This window comes from Vidua macroura, chromosome 1 (genome assembly GCF_024509145.1).
Source record: "Vidua macroura isolate BioBank_ID:100142 chromosome 1, ASM2450914v1, whole genome shotgun sequence".
Lineage (NCBI taxonomy): Eukaryota > Metazoa > Chordata > Aves > Passeriformes > Viduidae > Vidua > Vidua macroura.
Window position 1 is genome coordinate 149,763,939 of NC_071571.1, and position 17,592 is coordinate 149,781,530.

At 38.4% G+C, this 17,592-nt stretch overlaps 1 protein-coding gene across 2 annotated transcripts in view; it reads right to left on the bottom strand.

Annotated features, from left to right (window-relative positions):
- TRAPPC9 (trafficking protein particle complex subunit 9) overlaps positions 1-17,592 on the bottom strand; it is a 449,912-nt gene that overhangs the window by 375,352 nt on the left and 56,968 nt on the right. For both annotated transcript variants that reach the window (XM_053973133.1, XM_053973142.1), the window contains exons 13-16: positions 15,475-15,601; positions 13,773-13,905; positions 12,380-12,543; positions 5,238-5,390 (exon numbers count right to left, since the gene is read on the bottom strand). In XM_053973133.1, coding sequence (XP_053829108.1) covers positions 5,238-5,390; positions 12,380-12,543; positions 13,773-13,905; positions 15,475-15,601 — 577 coding nt within the window. The remainder of the gene's footprint in view (positions 1-5,237; positions 5,391-12,379; positions 12,544-13,772; positions 13,906-15,474; positions 15,602-17,592) is intronic.

Below are 17,592 nucleotides of genomic sequence, written 5' to 3' on the forward strand. Positions count from 1 at the left end.
AGTAAGGGTGAATGCCATGAAAGAGAACAAATGAAGTGTAAAGAAGTTCATAATAAACAGTAGAGATTATGTATGCAGGTTACATTAGATGCTAAAATAAAGTGCCTCAACAAAGCAACAGCATAACAGGATGGCAGGTTTATTGGCCTGTATGTGCCAATAATCAATTTATTGTTATTTGCCTCATGTCTGTCTTAGTTATTTACATTGTAAAGATTTGGGGTCTGAAACACCAGCTCTCTGTGTGGTTGTGTAGTGCCTGGTAAAACTGGTATAGGCTGAAGTACTATGGCACTTACATACTGTTAAAAAATCCCACCCTATATTAGTCAAATCATGAGACAAGATGATTTATCTGGTTTAAAGTGCACTTGGAAGAGAAAAGGGCACCTTATTGTCCATAAGTACTGAAGCTGTAATTCAAGAAGAATTCTGTAGTTCTCAAAAAAATTAAGAATATTTTTTAAAGTTACACAGTGATGAATAGTCCTCCACAGTCTGGAGGACACAGAAGCATCTGTATTTTTAAAAAATAGAATAAAAGAAAAAACCCCTCATTTACTCATTTTAACAGTACAACCAAACACATCTTCAAACTGCAGAGATAAAAGAAAAAACTTGTTAGAAATTAAGTCACTTCAAAAGAATACTCATAATAATTCAATGTTATAAAGGCTACCAAGCTGAGTAACATGGAAATGATAGTACTGCAGCATCATCACCATCAGTGATACCATTATCCTAATAGAGTCCTCCAGGCTACTTAGTTTCTTGGAATAACTGTCAAGAGAACATTTAAATTCTAAACCAGGTACCATTCCAACAAAAAAAAAAAAAAAAAAAAAAAAAAAAAAAAAAAAAGCTTTGTCTGTACACTATTTAAGTGCAGGGATATTTTGAAGTAGATAAGATCTGACCATTAAAGCAGAAAAATAACAAAGTAACTATGAAAAATACACTGGTCTTGCATACCAATGTTAAAAAATATTCAAGATTAGTGCTCCTAGAAATATGCTATTGTTTCTCTGCAACCTTTTTCCCCCTAGAGTGATGCCTTAAGTTTTAGCTTTCATGTTTTCCAGGTTCTGTACTGCAACAGTGTGTAATTCTGAACTTCACATAAAGTGTTAGCAAGCTGTCCCCACAGTTCAGTCAGACAAAACAATCCTTCTCCAACCTGAGAACCAAGGACACCATTGCAGCTTCAGGCCCAAAAAGTGCAAACAACAGCGAATTGAAGAGAGCAAACTGGGAGGATGGAACTTCATAACCTGAAGCTGTAATTGGACAATTAACCCCAATATGTAAATAGACCAAAACTTATAAAAGTGTGAAAACTCCTGACTCGGGGTCCATTTTGGGTGGAGCCACAGCCTGGCTCTTGTACTGCCCAAGGTGTATCCTTTAAAGGCCTTTTTCATAAATACCTGCTTTATTCCTCTAACACTGCCTAGCCTCTGTTGTTGGAGCCTCTCCAAGCACCAAGAAAAGGGAAGGAGAAACTTAAGGCACAGATTTGCTTCTCTCTCAACGTGTAATTAATTAGTTCCTTTGATGAGTTCATGAATTTAAATATTCTCACATTTGTCTTTAGGTTCCCTGTACAGGGAATAAATGAACACTAACATTCTACATAACGAAGTACTCATTGCAAATTAATTCATTAACTCTGCAAGACATTGTCCCCACGTAACAGGAGCTTTTTTAAAAGCCTCCAACAAGTCACCACATACAATACAATCCAGAAAGAGCAGCTATTGTTCTCACCCCGTTCAGTGTCAGGGAAATGCTGAATTTCAGAAACTGCAGTATAATAGCTGGAAAGGGGAATTCATTATCCTCATAATGTGAATATCCTGTTGACCTTTTTAGTCACCTTTACAGGTGACAGAGATCTCACTGCTTCAGCTCCTTGCAACTGGCTGTACCGGGCAGACCAAGGGCTTCCCCTGCCTCACCCAGTGTAACAAGCTCAGAATCAAATTAAATGCCCATGCTGACCTTCTCGGCCAGAGGAGGAACCCTGAACCAGCCAGCTGAGGGACAAGAGATCCAAAATTTCACTAAGATTTGTTGCAAATGTGGATCTCCCTGCATGGATCTCCTGAATCTCGGTCAACTGACTTTAAGACATGGAATCACAGAATTGTTAAGGTTGGAAAAAACCTCGAAGATCATCATTGTTCAACTCTCAGCCCAGCACCACCATCATGTTCACCACTAAACCATGTCCCCCAGGTGCCACATCCACACATTTTTTGGAACACTTTCAGGGCTGGTGATTCCAGGGCTGGTGAACATGGCAACCCGTTCCAAGGTTTCCCAACCATTTCAGTGAAAAAATGTTTCCTAACATCCAATCTAAACATCCCCTGGTGCAACTTGAGCCCATTTCCTCTCATCTTGTCTTTTGTTATCTGGGAGAAAAGACCAACACCCAATAAGATGTCAAAATTCAACATAAATAAATGGGGAGAAACAATCCTAAAATTATACATGCAGTTAAGAGGCTCTCGGCATATCATTTCTGTTGAGAAGCAAGATCATGGAGTTGTGGTTCACACATTCATGAATCTCCCAAATCAATATTCAGCACCAGTCAAAAAAGCAAGTGATAAATTGTGCATTACCCCACGATTGTAAGGAAAGTAATATAAAACAAAATAAAGAGCACCATTAGGTCATTACATGAACACATAGATCAGCTTTGAAATAATGTGTACAGCCTCCCTAAAACAGACAGAACTGAGAGTTCAAAAGGGCTGACATGTTGATCAGTTCCCATAACAGGGACAACTGAACCCTCAACAGTTGGAAATCTCCAGTCTGCTGTGACAATACCCTGGGAAAATGCAACAAATCACTGCAGGAACCATGTTTAGAAGATGTTCTGTTGCCTCTCTCATGCAACTAAAAAACCTGAGAACACAAGGCCACCAGTGAGTGCAAAGCAGCTAAAAAGTAATTTAGCTGTGACTCTTCTTGCCACAGCATGTTGTAAAGTGCTGACAGGAAGAATGAAGAATTTTAGGAAGGAGAAACCCACTAAGGATGAGTAAAAGTGCCTAGAACCAGAGAAACCATATTCAGCCCTGGAAGCTTCTAAGCTAACAACAGTTGGAGGCCTAGAGGAAAACAGAAGTATGTGCACAATTTTTCCTGTTTTGTCCCACTGGAACCTGCCCTTAGCCAATGTCACAGTCAGGATATTGGCTGGATGGTCACTGATCTGATCCTGTACAGCCACTCGTGGTTTTGCTTCCCCCAGTCTGGAAAAACACCCAACGTTTTTCTCTGTGAGGCAGCACACCATCAACACACCTCAGCAATTCAGATTGGTAACTTGGTTTACTTTCCAATTGGATAAATGTGTATCATCAAAAACATCAGTAATTTATCCCTTCTGCACTATGTCCTGATTACAAACACTGCAAAAGGAAAAATGAAACTACATGGATGTAAAAATTGCCCTACTAAAGACATTGCTTTTAAGACACAAAAGTATTTTGATCATCACTGTAAATGTGGTTGGTCTTCAAAAGAAAAAGGTACCACAGTACCCTATGATTAAAAGTCATGTCATAATTGCCATTGATTTTTCTAGCCCTTTACTGTTCTTCCCATCAGGCTCTTACCTCCTCTTTGTAAACTTCAGCATTTGTAAAGTTAAAAGTAATACATAAAAAATAAAGTAGCAACTAAATTTTCAATATATTCAGCATCCCTAATAACACTTTCAAAGGACAGAGAGTACACAGCACCCACAGATACCCAAGTTCCAACAATGCAGTAACAGATCCTACTCCTTTATCATCACTAAATGAGGAAAGGTTGAATTGCTTCAGCTACACAACCTTTCAGAGGAGCAGGAGGTAGTAGTAGGGCAAAAATGGTATTCAAAGATTTTGTTCATCTCTGGTCCCATAAGAGCTGGATGCAGGTAAACAGAGGCCAAAATCCAAATCCCACAAGTGTTCAGTGTCCATACCAAGAAGTTTCACCTCCTACAGAATGCTTGGGGTTTATGTTATTTCATCAGAAAAGCTCCTAGACAAGTGCAGCTTCAGAGCATTTTGGACACTGGGCAATGAAGGAAATTTTATATATATGTGTGTGCATATATATCTACATCTACATATCTACTATGAAATCTCCCTTGCCATCAAGGGGCATTTCTCAAGGTCTCAATGCCCTGGCACCTGTGTCTTCACAATGTCAGGGTGTGCTCTTCCTTCACTATCAGCATTTTCAACAAGCTCTGAACTGAACTGCAGTGTAGCAACACTGTAGGGTTTGTGCAGTAAAGTCCTAAAGTATTTTTAAAGTATCTTTATATTTTACATTAGGAAGGTTTCAAAACCAAAATCTTTCAATCATTACTAACAATTACTATAATTCTTGTCTAAATGCATTTGCAAGGTAATTCACAGAAAGCATTCCTATTCAACCTGAATAAGCTCTGCATGTAATTTTGTTGTATTTTTCTGTACTGAAAGATTACTTATAAAGGTAATGCATATCTGCAAGTGGATCCTGGGAAAAAATCCAAATAACAGAGAATTTTTAATACAGGCATATCTTGTTTTGTCAAGGTAATTTAATCAGTGTAAATATATCAGACAAACGAAAAATACAGAGTAGAGTAATTACTCCAGAAAGACTGTGTGTTTATTATAAAAATGAAATCATTATTACAAGTATCTGGTAGTTGTAATTCCAAATAATTCTAATAGAAGCAAACACTGCAGCTTCCTTTTCTTCAAAGTTTAATCACACGGCACTTTCTCTGCAGTACAAATATTAAATTTCAGTCTGTCACTTTAGGTAAAACTGCACTCAGCAATTATTCAGAATTCTTCAATCCTGGATAATTAAATAATCAACTCAATGCTATTTTTCTTTAAACCCCACTAATGTTTGTGAATTATTTTTCTTTACCCTCTTAAGGTAAGGATACAAAGAGATACCTCCAAACCACTGTCAAAAAATATTCTAAAAGACAACAGGGCAAGGTCTCATGATGGGGAAGCTGGGCCTGATTCTCATGCCCAGTCCTCTCAAAATTTCACCCTTCAGTCTGTAGAGCTTAGCCAAGGGTTGTCTTTGCTTTACAAGACACAAACACTCAAACACGTAGCCACATCACAAATCAGTTGAACACAAAGGACACAGCAATTAGAAAAGTGTTTCCAGCAGCACATACCACCCTCCTAAGCAAGGAGAAATGAAAAACTCACCATCACTGAGATCCTGCAGAAGGTTTTCTTGGCAAGAAAAGTCCAGCTTCACTTTAATGTTTACAACCAATGTTGCAATCTTTCCAGGTTTTAGAGGAAACTGGCAGAGGGTATCTTCTAGATTCCAACTCAAGAAATCTCCATACAGCTTCTCTGTATCAAAATAAAGTAAATATTTCATAAGCATAAGCCCCGCATTAAGGAAGTTTCATTTTTGAACTGATGTAGAGAGTACTAATCAATCTGTCATGTCCTGTTTAAAATCTAAAATATTCAGAATTAATGTATTAAAATTAATGTAGCACTAGAAAGATAGAGAAGTTACTGGGTACTGACACTGACCTGGAATCACACAGATCACAAAGCTCAAAATATGAATTTAAGTAAAGAAGATCACTATCAGAAAAAAAAAAAAAAAAAAAAGCCCTGCACAATAGGCAGCATTAAATATAAACTTTAAATATAGCCTGCAGGGGTTCTAAATGTTCATGTAGTTTTGAATCCTACACAGTTCAGCTCAGGAGGTGTCACATGAATGCAGAGCACTTCTCATCAAAATAACCCAAACTTAATGAGCTGAAATTCTGAAACAGCTGTATCATTCTTCAGTTATTTACTGAGCAATATAGAAGGGTAAGAAGACTACTGGCTTTCATCTTTTTATAAAGTCCTTTCTTAAAGCTGAGAAGCAGCTTTTTATAAGACCCAGTCATTAAGGATGCCAGACAGGATTAGTCGGTGACAAAAGAAAATTTGTTTAATAAATTTTTTGTCATTGGTCCACTTGATATATGGGATCTGTAATTATTAAGTCCTCCCTCATAAGCCTGAAATGCCAGAAAATTATACAAGGGAAAAAAAAAAACAGAATTTACTGTTCATCTACACTGAGTCTTCAGTTCTGGCCAGGGTCAACCCACCCCATCAATAAATTCATTCCTGTATGCAAGACCAGACAATGCTAAATACCACAAGAAAGTCTATAGGTACAATAAATAAGCATGATGGTTTGACTGGAAGAGTTCTAAAGATAGGTTTATTGATTTATTATAGCAATGCATGTTATCTCCAAAGTGTATTGGAGAATTCTTCTAAAAGCTCATTTAAACACCTTTTGAGCACAGCTTTGCACAACAGGGACCACTGAAAGTCACACAGTTCATCTCTACATCCTCCCAGGCTACCTGGCAAGAACAAGGTAATTAAAATCTGCTGTGATTTAAGAACCTTCCCAAAACCACCATCTAAGATCAACCTGTGAGGGAACAGGGTGGGCACACTGCCTCAACTACTACAACCTGGAATAAAGGATCTTTCAAAAGCAGCAATCAGAATTCCACATTATGTCCAAATCATCTTAATTCGTACAGGAACCTTTGGTTTCCCTTTCTAGGAAAAGGAAAAAACAAAGAGAATATTTTTTCCATTAATTTCTACCTAAACAACAAAAGCTTTGCCTGAAAGATATTCTTCTCACAGACTACCAGATCTTGTCTTGTGTCTTTCCCCACCAAATCAATATACAGATTTCTTTATCAAAACAAAGACAAGGTAAAAATAAAAAATCCTCCCAAAAATTACTTCCTAACCTCACCTCCACCTCACCTAATTATATAGCTGGAACCATATCACCATTCTAAGCATTTTCTTCTCCTTTCAAGATAAAAAGTGAGTTAATAAGTATGGCAATCTCTATCCCCTTTTCCTGTTAAGTAAAAATCCAGTATGCTCAAGGAGTGTTTTCACTCAGTGTAAACAAAGAATGACATATCCCAAGCATTGGAGCACCAAACTCTTTCCAAAACATGTTTTCATTAATTAAGAGATCTATTTGAAGGCATTACAAGTGAAAAGACTTTTAAAGTGAGAACAGCCCTTGCAGATACTTTCTAATTAACACCAGTAATTACAACACAAGATCTAAATGCTTGAGCTAAAAGCTAAGCTGTAGATGTGGAGAAAGAGCTAATTTATATTTATCTGACACTTGGTTATAGTTTAACAATGTTGATCTTGTTCAGTAATCAGTATTACAGTGAATTATTCTCTGGCTTCAGACCTCTCAGTTCAGTGGAAGGCTGAACTGGGGCAAGCCTGCATTCAGCTCCTCCTCAAGCCCAAAATCTGTGTTTAGCAAACATCTTAAGTTACAAGCAACTGTTATCAGGAGCTGTAAATAGCAACCTGTTTCATTTCACTGGGAACTAAATCACTAAAATCCTAACAAATATCACGTTAAAGCTTACCCAGAAACTAACTTTGGGTCATCCTAGACCACTCTAAGTTTCAACAGATTTTAAGGTCTGCCAAAGAAAAAGTCCAGAGTCACATTTTGCGTAGAGAAACTTCATAGAAAAGTCTTCTGAGAACACAAGAACCTCCATTATTTTCAATCTTAAATCCCCTGGTAAATCTGGCTTTTTGCTATAGGGTTTTTTTTGTTTTGTTTTGTTTTTGTTTGTTTGGTTTTTTGTTTTGTTTTTGTTTTATTTTGTTTTGGTTTTTTTTAAGATTTATTTATTATAGTTTATAAACTCAAAATAACTATCAGTTCTAAATGCACAGCCATTGGCATTCACACATTTTAACTTCTCCTAGACCTGGTGGATAGAAATGAACCTGCAGGACTTGTTATGCTCTTTCCAATGAGGTAACACATTTAGGAAGGAAAGAAGTTATTGTATAGAAGTAATTGTGCTCAGAGCAGAGTGAGAATATGTGAGAGGAACAACTCTGCAGACACCAAAGGTCTGTGGTGATGAGGGGCAGGAGATGCTCCAGGTGCCAGAGCTGAGATTCCCCTGCAGCCCAGGGGAGCCAGGGGAAGGACTCCTCACCCTGAACAGCAGCAGGACCAACGTGTGATGAACGGAGTGCAACCCCCATCCCCCTCTCCCTGTGCCACTGGGGGAGAGGATGGAAAACCTGGGAAAGAGGGATTGGTGGAGGGAGGTGTTTTCAAGATATATTTTACTTCTTATTATCCTGCCCAATTTTGTTAGCAATAAAATTCAATTCATATTAATAAAACAGGTGAGTCTTTTTGCCTGTGACAATGATCAGTGAGTGATCTCTGCTGGTCCTTAACTCATGAGACTTTCATTGTATTTTCTTCTCCCTGGCCATTTGTGGAGGGCAGTGACAGAGCAGCTTTGACGGTGTCTGACATCCAGCCAGGGTCAACCCACCCCAATAACCAATTCCCATTCAAAAGAATTTACGAATTTTTCTTTAGCAAAAAAAGATAAATAGATCTAGTCCTGGATATTCAGATCTTCCTGAACCTCAAAGCAGATTTTTCATTTGTGGTCTGGCAGATGTGTTCAAAGGCCATGGGAAGAATGCAGCTGGACAGGTGAACCTCTTTCTCTACATTTAAATTCCTGAAATCTGTCTCTTCTAGGAAAGATGAGCAAGGATTTTGCTTCATCCAGGTTCATTCCATGTGTGTAGCTGGGCTCACCACTTGTGTTAAGATTGCCGAGTGGGCTCTTCTCAAGTCTCAAGTTTGAAAACACCAGGGTTATATTTGCTCCTCAGTGGATCAAATAGTTGGTTTATCACAGCCTTTGGACTGCACTCCCTTATCTGAGACACAACAAGCCTCTAACAAAAGCTGACTGGAGCCAAAGGGAAAGCATCCAGCTCTGCACAGGTCATCTTTCCAAAAAAAGGATTAAACTGTCTGACCCGGTGAGGGACAGTGTAAGGTGACACAGAGCTGACCCTGACAGCATGGACATGTGATGTCCAACCTACAGATGCCCCAGCCTGGCTCAGGGGTGCAGTGAGACACTAAAAGCCATGACAGACATGTCTGTTGTGGCAGCATGACAAGTCCCTCTTGCTGATCTGCCTCGGGATCTGTTCCATAACACACGGCTGCTGAAGGACTCAAAACCCTGTGATGTCCTTCATGAACTGCACGGGGGGAGCTGCAAATTCTTATTTATCTGAGGGCCAGAACAGAAAACCTGAAGAGTTGCCCCTGATGGTGACAGAAGAGAAGTAAGGGAAGGCAAGTGTGAAAGTCTTACCTCCTGAGGTTCTCATTAACATGACACCACTCACAACAATGCCAGAGAAGTTGGCTTCCTCAAGGACAGTGACTGGCTATAAATCCAGCAACAGTAAAAAAGAGAATGTTTGCCATTTAGAGCACTCATCTTTGTGCTAAAAGCTGTGGCTCCAGAAACAGAAAGTAGGGAAATAGGTCAGGCAGGCAGCAGCTGCAAGAGATTCACGAGCAACTGCCAAGACAAAAAGAAGCAAAGGAAATCGGGTGTAACAAAAGATGACTGAAAGCTCTTTATGTTTGGCTGGAATTGGCCAAAGCTTCTCATGGGCTCCTGAGCTGACTGGCAAGCTGTGCTCAGGCAAATGAAGGTGACCACCCGCTCTCAAGGACACCTTGAGCAGTTTAAACAGGCATATTTCAGTGAGGAGTAGTACAGAACAACCAAGGGACAACTTCTTAACACACTATAAACACCTGCACATGCTCTCAACTTGATGTGTAACACCAAGAGTTTGTGTTAGAGGCTGTTAGAGATGGTTTAATGTCCTATCCCCACGAGTTCCATGCATGTATTCACTGACCAAAAGAAGCTGCTGACATTACAAAACTTTGGCTGCCTGCTGGCCACCAGAATCCGATCCCACTGGACTGTCAGCCCAGCCTCATGCATTTGTATCAGTTTAGGGTCATAACTAAAATGGAAGAGAGCCCATGAAAAAAGGCAAAGGTCATCCCCAACACAAGAAAGACCTGTTGGAAAAAGTCCTGAGGGGACCACTAAGGTGATCACAGCACCTCTGCTGTGAAGACTGAGAGAGCTGGGGCTATTCATCCTGGGGAAGAGAAGGCTCTGGGTAGGTCTTAAAGCCCTGTCCAGTGCCTAAAGGAGCTTCAAGGGAGCTGGAGAGGGACTTCGGATAGGGCATGTAGTGACAGAACAAGGGGGAACGGCTTCAAACTGACAGAGGACAAGTTTAGCTTAAGAATTGGGAACGAATTCTTTACTGTGAGGGTGGTGAAATTCTTTACTGTGAGGCTCTGACACATGTTTCCCAGAGAACCTGTGACTGCCCCATACTTGGAAGTGTTTAAGGCCAGGCCGGATGAGGTTCTGAGCAATCTGGAATAGTGGAAGGTGTCCCTCCCCATGGCAGGACAACTGGAAGTCCAAGGTCTTCCAGGTCTTTTCCCACCCAAACCATTCAGTGAGTCTATGACACTCTGCAACACCTCCATAAAATCACATCTGAAATAACATAATTATTGTATGCTTAATGTGGACTATTAGTTCTTCTAATTAGCCTTTTCCAATGCTTTATATTGTTTCCACAGCACAGTCATTTAAAAAGTCACACTTAAGTTTCTTTTTCTCCTCCAGTAACACAGTTCATCTCAAGCACACAGCTCCAAATACAGGGATGCATTTCACTTCTGTGAGACAAAGCAAGAAACTGAACATTCTACTTGAGAGGACGCTGGATCACATTAAGTTCTGCTTTCAAAAGAAGGTTAAGATGATTTCCAGAGGTTCCTCTCCCCACAAACATTTCTTATTGCATGATTCTGATGTCACAGTTCTCACACTGTCAGAACAAATATCATTCTCAAAACTCACTGCTGTTTTTCTGAGATAGGGATTTAAGCTGCATTTTTTGAGTATGCATGCTTATAGCTTAATCATCAGAAATTTTCCTTTTCTGATAATTATCATGCCTAATACCATTAAAGACACTGTCAGATACACAAAGGGTCTTCATTGCAAACATCTTCAACAAAGAAAGAAAATATAGGATGAAGTACAATTAAAAGTGTTACTGAACTTAGAGGTGAGTATATCAACTATTCTCCTTTTTCCCCGCTATTTTTAACAAAAGTTGTCATGGAGAGACGGTGGTTTTAAAGTTGGCATGAGTCTCTTTTTCAACATTGTGAACCCATTAACTGTGTAATGTTACGTAGGAAAATTCTGATTAACATGTGATTTACAGGCCCATATATTCCACTATTTAATACACAAATTTCTCCATTTCACCTGAGTATTTCTCAGTTTTCACCTGAGTATTTCTCCATTTCACCTGTATTTGGCCTCACCATTCCATACATGCAGCCCCTGGCCCAGGAGGAGCATGTTGGAATTTCTGAAATAAGAACAGTACGTCATCAAACATTCCAACTCCTAAAATTATTCCTGGTAACAAGTCTCAGACCAAAACTGTATTTTGAGATGATTGGCAACTCCTATTCTCTGAGGCTGTGGAGAAGGGGATACTCTGTTATAAAAAAAATCATGAGCTTGAATACTGAAATGAACAGAAATCACAAGGTATCACACTGAATTTAAATGTTCTGGCACTGACAGAATAAAACCTGCAATAAAATAAGGTATTTCTACTGTCAGTAAAGATTATGCTGCTTGTCACCTGCAGTACTTCTGTTAAGATCATTTCCATAACAATCCCTCAGAGGACAAACCAAAAAAAAAAAAAAAAAAATCACAAAACAAAAGCAGGAGTCACCTATCAGACCACTTTTTAATACTAACATGGACAGAGCATTTCAAGAGAATTAAGTGTACACAGGGGATGTGCTCTATTTCATGCACAGCTTCAATTATTCTTTTAACTCACAACAGCTTATTTTATTTATTGCCTTATCTTTTAAAGTCTTCTCTCCATTTTTTTTTTTTACTGCTCATAAGTAAGATAGAAACAGGCTTATTTACTTCCACTCCCTCAAGTAGGACAACATTACTGCTAATAGTAATTTATTTAATAAACTAATCAGCATATTTAGACATAAGAAAATAATTTAGACCCAAGATTCTTCCTCTTTACCAGTAATTGCCTCAGGATTTTTTCCCCAAGTAACACTGCAATTAAATCTAGATTTTTAAAAAGCAGGTGACCCTTTAACACAGAGATGGTTCTACAATTTCCTTCATCTTTCTACATTTTCTTACATTCTCTTTCATTTCTATATTCCTACAATAAAATCAAACTGAATTATTTCAGCTCTGTAATGGAGACTATGATATTTATTCTACACTGACCTAAAAGAAGTATAACACAAATAATCTCCCTTCTAACAAAGAAGTCAGCATGATTATTTCCATCAGCATACACACCCTTGGTGTTGATTGTTTTTGCTGTCACCTCCAGTTTCTCCAAGGGTTCTGTTCCAATATTTTCTAATTTAATGATGAGCTGCTGGGTCTCTCCGTTGTACAGCTGGACAGACACATTAGTGGAGATTTCATCCCCTGAAGAAGGCTGAAGTGTATGAGCAGATCTACAAAATGTGACAAACAAATTATGATGATGAAAGTGTTAAAAGCCTGTCCTGGTTACTCCACTCACTGTTCTTGGAAGACTCAGAAACTACTATTGAAGACACTAAATAACATTTTCCCTTCCCCTGAGGACAAAAATTAATAATTTATGCATAAGACAAGTCAGATTTCAAGCAATATAGAATACATATTCTAACTCTGAAAGCCTGCTAAACTACCTGCAAAAGCTGTAAGGGGAAAGGAAAACAAAATTCAAGAGCAGGTTGCTACAATGAGCAGGTTTAGTGGACAGTGCAGGGCATAAACCTCACAGCAGCAGGTCCTGGGAGAAATTCCCAGTGTGAAAGGTGAAACAGTGACCAGAGGTGAACTCTTTGGAGCATGACTGAGGGAAGGAGGTTGCAGAACAAGACAGATGGGCAGAGGTTCCATTCCTGACTGTACTTCCTGTGCTAATGCAGAGTGGTCAAAAGGCATCAAGGATAGAAGGACAGAAGTTACTGAGATTAATGACCAATAATTCCACTTTTGCAGGTATTCCTGCCATCCTTCCCTTTGATCCTGTCCTTCCTTACCACAAGACAAGCAGCCTCCACAAACAGGAGCAGATTTCAGTCTTTCAGAACGTATCTGTGATGAGGACTTCAACCAAGTATTTTTTGATCATTCTGAATGTACTGTCATGTACTGTTAGCATTTCAGAGCTCTGAAATTGGAGCATGTGGAGTGAAAGGGAAGAAGGAATTTCTTTTTCCCCCCTCATATTGAGACAAAATTATCATGGAATTGCATACTAAAATGCAAAACAAATGATGTTTTCAGTTACTGTATAAATGTACATTAGTGATTCTTCTTCTGTATATTTTTCTCTCTTGTTTTTTCCTTTCTTCTGTGATAATTGATCTGAATTAACAGTCATGCCTATACTGGATTGTTAAGATATAAACAGTGAATTCTTGGCTTGATACATCCCTCTTTGCCCAAAACCAAATATTTGAGCACGAAAAATATTGCAAAATTATTTCTGCATATTTCTGTGAAATTCCATAGTTTCAAGCAGTAAAACAAAAACTTCAGATTTGTATTCTAAAGCAAATAATGCAGATTTAAATTATGTCCTGTTTTACTCAAGCATTGATTATACACTCAGGTGGAAGAGCTTTAATTCAGCATGTGACTAACACTCAAATACAACAAAGTAAAATTATCATTTAATTCAATTTTTCACCTTGGAAGGGAGGTGCTGATCTGCAGCCTTGGCAAAGCTGGAATGACTTCAACAGTGCAGCCATTGGTCTTCACTCCTGGCAGATTGTCCAGAAGGCAATCACTGAAGACTCCAAAAACTGAAGTATGATAACCTGAGTTTTGGAAGAAAACACCAGTTGTGTTGTGAACTGTACTGTTTTCTGGCAGGTCTGAAAGTACTAAGTCTACTGGCCAGATCTTGTCAATGTATCTGCTACCCAAATCACCACCTTCTCCACAGGAAAATCTTCTCAGGACACATAATGTGTACAGGACTTTCAAACCCCTGAAATAACAACATTAATAACTACCTGACAATGTACAAACAACACATGGTCACCTCTGCATCTGTGGCATGTAAAATAAAAGAAATTGCAAAGAGCCTCTGATTTCTACAATGCATTACGGTAACTTCTGCAGAATTCTTTACAAGATAAACATCACAAGTCATAGCATGGACACCATTTTATACCTGTCACCAAATTCCCTGGGGCACATAAAACATGTCAACCTTCAACATACATTCCCTGTTTCCTCAGAAAAATGTTTACGGGAAAGAATCTCAACTACATCCAGAAGGATAAAAGAATCCTAAAGGAAATTATTAATGGAAAAAAATATGCAGGCATAAACACAAACACCTGCCATGAAAGACCACAACTTCTAAAAGTTCAGTTTAGTGGAAAAATATCTCTCTGTTGATTCCTTACCAGGCAATATTTATGAGTTATATCTGAAGGAAAATTTGATACATTGACACACAAAAAGCTGCCAAGTACAGAAATCAACTCCTCTACTTGCAATACATTTTTAGTATGTGGAGCTCAAAAGGAGACAACTACAGTACAAATGTTCTGAATGCTTTGATGCTATTCTGTATTTACTGAAATAGTTTCTGAGAAAAAAAAATCACATGAGAAATTGTTTTATGAGCAGACACAAAAGCATTTAAGAAAAACTTAGTGAGAACAGAGTGTCTTCACGTTCAAAGCCATCTTCTTTTAGTGTTTAGCTTTACTAAAATGGTTCTTATCCTGTATCCTAACTTTGCATTCCAGGAAGACATATTTAAAAATCTGATTTGGTATGATTCACTCCTACTACATGTAGAATCCATCCTCTCCACATATGCCTCCTTCTCTAGGTCTGCTAGCCTTTTGTAAAAGCTCTTTAATTTTCTTCCTTACTACAAACACAGTTTTATTTGGTCTTATTAATGAAATGATATCTTGACTGCAGCAGGCCATACACCCTGGCTAAATTGTTTCCACAGAACCAATCTGCAAAAATTTCTGTAATCTTACACGAACACGATTAATTAAGGAAAAAAAACCTGCGAGATTATCTTCTGCATTCTTAAGAAAAAAGTTCAAGTAATCCTCCTCAGAAGCTTTCCAAATGAAAGCATTAATAAAGGGGAGCTGGAGTTCATTATCCTCTTCCTCTCACACATGAGATACTCCAAGAATGTGCTTGTTGCTGCTGCTGCAGCCAAGTGATTCATCAGGCTGTTTTTAATGAAGCCTGGTACAGGGAACAGATTCCCTGTGTTCCTTTTTTCTTTTACTTACTGAGGAGAATTCAGAGTGGTGAACACACACGTGGCAAACAAAGCCATGCAACCCACAGGGGTGTAAAACTCAGGTTGTTCTGCCAACAAGGAGTGAGTGTCAGTCCCTTACCATTGACAGTGATCTGCCCTGTAGTTTGGGGAACACCAACCAGAGTCACGGGATAGAGCCCAGATTCTGCAGGGAGGGAAAGGGCAGCAGGGAGAGATTCAAATTCTACTCCAGTTGTCAAGAGACCCTGAAAAAAAAAATTATACAGATAAAACCATTTATGATATACACTTATATTTTTATGCTACATACTTATATTTTAATCCTATGCATTACATCAGCCAAACTTTTATGATTTATTCCCATTTACTCATAGCAGTTATTCTGGGGTTTGAGTTGCAGTGACTGCAGCGTGCAACCAGAATTACAGCAGGATTTGTATTCAGCACGGAAACGTGTTCCAGGAACTGAGCTGGGAATGACGTATGAAAAACTAATAAAAATTTACACCCAGGCACAGTAAAAAAAATCACAGATATCATCTGCATGGTGCTGTTTTGTACCTACATCTAATTGTACCTGTGACTTTAACTTGAATATTTGATAGATAGTGGAAATCAAGCATCAATCGTAGATCTTGCTTAGCTTTAATTACATGCCCAAAATATGTTTTCTAAGAGGAAAAAAAAAATTGTATTTAGAGATAACAGGGCAAGTCTAGCTTAACCATCCAACCTAAACATTTCAGTGAGTTGGAATAATGCATTCATTTTGCTGAACTGATCCTCTCAAGCCTAAATGCCTGCAGTTACTCCCTTAGTGTCAGAGAAATCTTTTAGCATTCTAAATTTAAAACATGGGACAAAACGAGAAATGAAGCAGAAAAAAAACCACTGAAGAAATTTCTGAACACAGCATTACTGTTCTTAGTAGACTGGGGGTTTTCTTTAAGCTTGGCTAATGAATTGAGCATAGAATGTGCTGTTAAAAGTAAACTTGATTTTGGAAAGCATATAAATCCAAGTTACCCGTTGTTTTTCTATACACATATTTATTTTTATTTTTGAATAAAGATGCTACAAAGAATCCATCAATAAAAGCAGTAAGCACAACTGCATTAAATCTCAACTCTGTGTGGATGCTTAATGAGAACTGAGAACGCTGTTAAAGAGGAACATACTTCTGTGAAGAGAGATAAAAAACTGATGGTTTGAGCCACAGAAAAACACATAACATTCCCAAAATCTGTAAAATCTTTGTTCTAGCAATTACTTCTTCATAGACTTGACACTCTCGAGACAGCACCTAATAAAGCCAAAGCTACTCTGGCTTTGTGGAAAGCTGCATTAGAGAGCTCTGTCCTTGACACTGCACAAAATTCCATTTCACCCTTGTACTTGAGTTATAAGTAAATACTCTGCCACATCCTCATTTCTACTGAATTTTTATTTTCCTCCCATTTCACATGCAGACTTCAGCTGTCAGAAACCATCCACAAAAACACAAGAAAAACCTAACTTTGTCTTTCTAAATATTCACTACCCAGTGTATCAGAGCATTGAGACTCTTTGATTCCCACATAAATCCTTCCAGTGGGATTCACCCCACAGAAATGGGATGAACATTCTCTCTTTAACACTGATGTAGCCTCAATTTTCACCACAATTCTGCTGCTTTTGCTTTGGCTGAAGCAAACCTTAGAACACAAACAAAAGCTAACCCAAACACTCTCCAGAACTCACTTTTAAAACTGGTACAGAAGGCTTCTAAACTTTATTTTGGTCTCAAAACCACTGATCTATCACTTGGCCTAATATTCAAATATATTTGAATTATTTAGGATGCATTTCAACTAAAAACTTTCATCCAAGGACTTCAAGTCCTGCAAAATAGTGATAAAAAAACCTCACAAACCCTCCAATGTCTTGTTTAGTATCAGCTGTAGCAAATGTAAATTAAAAAAACTGACAGGGACCCCTAAATAGTCTCTAACATGTAGTGCCAACCTTGAAAACAAAAGGATTTTTTAGAGAACAAACACAATGCAAATGCCAAAACACCTGCACTAAGCACACACTATATGCCTGGACTAGAAATTGAAGAGCTTCAAGTGCACTAATATAAAAACAAGAAAGCAGCAGTCAATTCCCCCACTTTCAGAGTTCCACTGTTCAGTAAAACTTCAAAGTTTTGAAAAGTAAAGACATTAAGAAAGCATTAAAATTCATAGAAATGGGG